Source organism: Penaeus monodon, chromosome 33 (assembly GCF_015228065.2).
Source record: "Penaeus monodon isolate SGIC_2016 chromosome 33, NSTDA_Pmon_1, whole genome shotgun sequence".
Classification (NCBI taxonomy): Eukaryota; Metazoa; Arthropoda; class Malacostraca; order Decapoda; family Penaeidae; genus Penaeus; species Penaeus monodon.
Window position 1 is genome coordinate 3,081,197 of NC_051418.1, and position 861 is coordinate 3,082,057.

At 39.0% G+C, this 861-nt stretch overlaps 1 protein-coding gene across 3 annotated transcripts in view; it reads right to left on the reverse strand.

Moving 5' to 3' along the window:
• Positions 1 to 6: 6 nt before the first annotated feature.
• The window catches only part of LOC119593947 (solute carrier family 35 member E2A-like), a 16,188-nt gene continuing 15,333 nt past the window's right edge, over positions 7 to 861 (reverse strand). For all 3 annotated transcript variants that reach the window (XM_037942970.1, XM_037942969.1, XM_037942968.1), the window contains 2 exons: positions 578 to 781; positions 7 to 209 (listed from right to left, as the gene is read on the reverse strand). In XM_037942970.1, coding sequence (XP_037798898.1) covers positions 11 to 209; positions 578 to 781 — 403 coding nt within the window. In that variant the 3' untranslated portion in view covers positions 7 to 10. The remainder of the gene's footprint in view (positions 210 to 577; positions 782 to 861) is intronic.

The window sequence follows — 861 nt, forward strand, 5'->3', positions numbered from 1 at the left end:
TCATAAACTTTTATCTGATGTTATTCATCTTATCCTGAGTTATGGAGAACTGCTCTCTTCTCCTGGCATCTAAATCCCGAGCCTTGCTATAAAGCAGCACCCCTGCAATGACCACGGCTGTCCCCACGCCACTCAGCAGGGTCACAGGGTTGCCAAACAGAAGCACTGACAGCCAGATCAGGAATGCTCTTTTGGTGGTATTGGCAACACTGCAAGAAATATATAAAGGCATAAAGACATGCAGGACATTGGATGTATCTAAAGCTACAACTATGAATAAGAATAAAATGTTAGAGAACTGAAGAATAAGACTATAAAAATAAAAAATAAGATAATTCAAAGAAGAAAAAAGAAGAATAATGAGCAGAAAGACAACAAGAAAAGAGAAGAAGAAGAAAGAGAAGAGGGCAAAGAAGAAAAAAAGAAAGCAAAGATGAGAGAGGAAAAAGAGAGAAAAAACAAACAAACATAAAACAGACAGAAAAAAGAGAAAGGGAAAGAGAAAAATAGAGAAGAAAATAAAAAGAAAGATGAAAGATGATAGAGAAGAAAAACCAAGATCCTTCCCACTCCTTACCTATAAGTCACAGGATTGACGTAAGACATGAGGACATAAGCGGTGATTGTCTGGCCGTGGAAGGAGATTCCATCAAGCAGAATGGCTGTGGCCAGATTCTTGCTCATCTGTTGGCTGAGTTTATTGAAGTCGACCAAGAAGTACCAGGTGGGCACCTGGAGCATGACGGCTGCCAGGTTAGGGTAGAACTGCAACTCAGCTGGACTGTCGGGGAATTAACAGTGTTTAGTTTCAAACCACAGAAAAATACATTTTAATATAGGAAAAGTATGAAGAAAAACATT